The 1839-nt window shown below is 34.3% G+C and overlaps 1 protein-coding gene across 1 annotated transcript; it reads right to left on the bottom strand.

Annotated features, from left to right (window-relative positions):
• Nucleotides 1-596: 596 nt before the first annotated feature.
• LOC143066263 (uncharacterized) lies at nt 597-1574 on the bottom strand. Its single transcript, XM_076239257.1, has one exon. It carries the CDS (start codon nt 1572-1574, stop codon nt 597-599), a length of 978 nt encoding a protein of 325 aa, XP_076095372.1.
• Nucleotides 1575-1839: the final 265 nt, after the last annotated feature.

Here is a 1839-nt window from a genome sequence, read left to right as displayed (position 1 = left end):
AATATAATAGTTAATGTACGTCATTCAACTGAGTATGTAGAATTTTGGTCAGTGTTAGAAAGTGGTAAAATTCAAAAAAGGCTTTCTTTATCCCTATGGGCCAGGAAATACTACCGTGCAACCTCAAAGGTGTCCTTATTTTTACCTATGCTACTCCTATGACTGTCATAAGTGAACACATTTTATTTCTTTTTGAATAATGATTAAAATTGATAAACACAACGGTAAACCTAAGAAAATATTTAAAAAATGATTATTACATTTCCTACTATTTAGGAATATTTTATTATTGCATTACACTGAACATGAAATAATATATCAAAAGAAATTTAAATTTGTGTTAATAATTTGTTTGAAATTATTTGTTAATATCTGTGTCATTTACACAACAACAAAAAGATGCATATGAAGCTGCATGTGCAAAGATAAATGCAGTAAATGTATGCCGTAACTTTTATGGCAATCATAAGACCATCATAAAACATGTCGCCAGTGGTCTTAAGTTTACGACAAAGTTATTAGATATTGTAACTTGTGACACTTTCATAAACATATCTTACGACTATGATATGTCATATAACCATTATAGGCATGTCTTAGTCATAAGATATTTTTGAAACCCAGGCCCCAGTTTTAGATCTAGAATTAGAACTAGAAGATCTGACGTCTGATCGACGATTGGTGATATTTTTTGCGCAAAGAAGAGTAGTTAAACCCCGACGGAATTGCCTTGATGTGCACGCGTATAGAAAGAAGTTGATGGAATAGTTAATCAATTCAAGAAAATGGCTTATATCCCTGAAAGTTGTAAACCACGTCATTTTAACAGAAAACAGGTTGACTCCATGGTAATTGACAATAATGCGCACGACACCTATTGGTGTGACGAAAATTATGTACGCAAACATTACGGACAATAACATGGCTGTTGGTCTGGCTAATGCGTTCTTCGCATTAAACTGTGACAGCTTTGCTTTGTCGTGTTCATGCTTGATCAGACTAATTATGATGGTTGGTGTGGCGATTAGAAGAATCACTAAGGGTCCAATGAAATAAAGCGTAACACCAGTATTGAGCATTAGTCTATACAACATGACAGCGCTAGGATCATTCCTGTCATATAGATCCGGGTTGCAGATATTATTTTGATCTATTTTAGTACAATACGAGTAACCAGCTGTGAATCCAGTGATTAGAAGCATCATCAGTCCGACTCCGATTAGTGTATTTCGTTTTGAAAACCAGATCTTCACCTTGAGAGGAAATCTAACTGCTGCTAATCGCTCTAGTGCCATATAAACTACAAACCGCGATGACATCATCTTTCCAGCTCTATGAACGCAAAAATAAAATTTGCAGCCAATTGTCGAAAGCGCACGCAAGTCAACGCCAAAATATTTAATTACAAACATATTTTTAAACGGCTGAGTCAAGAGCACACTCGTATCTGCAATCGCCAATCCGATTAAGAAGAATTTCGAAGCAAAATGGGAAAATGTTTTCGTGTTCATCAAAATAATTGTTATCGTATTGCCAAGAACACCAGTTACCAAGCATATCGGTATGGAAACCATATTAACGTGGTCAAGAATGCTATTGAATGCTGTTGAGGTATTCGACAATATTGTTGTGTCTTCGAATTTCAAGTTTGGTAGGTAAGAACAATTGGTGGTAACACCTTCTGATCTTGACACATTCTCAACTAATGAATCCATGATCTGTAAAAAAAATAGTAAAAATCAAATCAAAAAGCATGTAAAAGTATGAAAGACACTTGATTTAAAAAAAATAAATAAAAAGGAAGATGGAAAAGTTCTCCATGATAAATTTGTTGTTGTC

The sequence above is a fragment of the Mytilus galloprovincialis genome, chromosome 3, assembly GCF_965363235.1.
Source record: "Mytilus galloprovincialis chromosome 3, xbMytGall1.hap1.1, whole genome shotgun sequence".
Taxonomy (NCBI): domain Eukaryota; kingdom Metazoa; phylum Mollusca; class Bivalvia; order Mytilida; family Mytilidae; genus Mytilus; species Mytilus galloprovincialis.
Note: the sequence above shows the minus strand (reverse complement) of the source record. Positions and strands in the feature narration are given on the sequence as shown.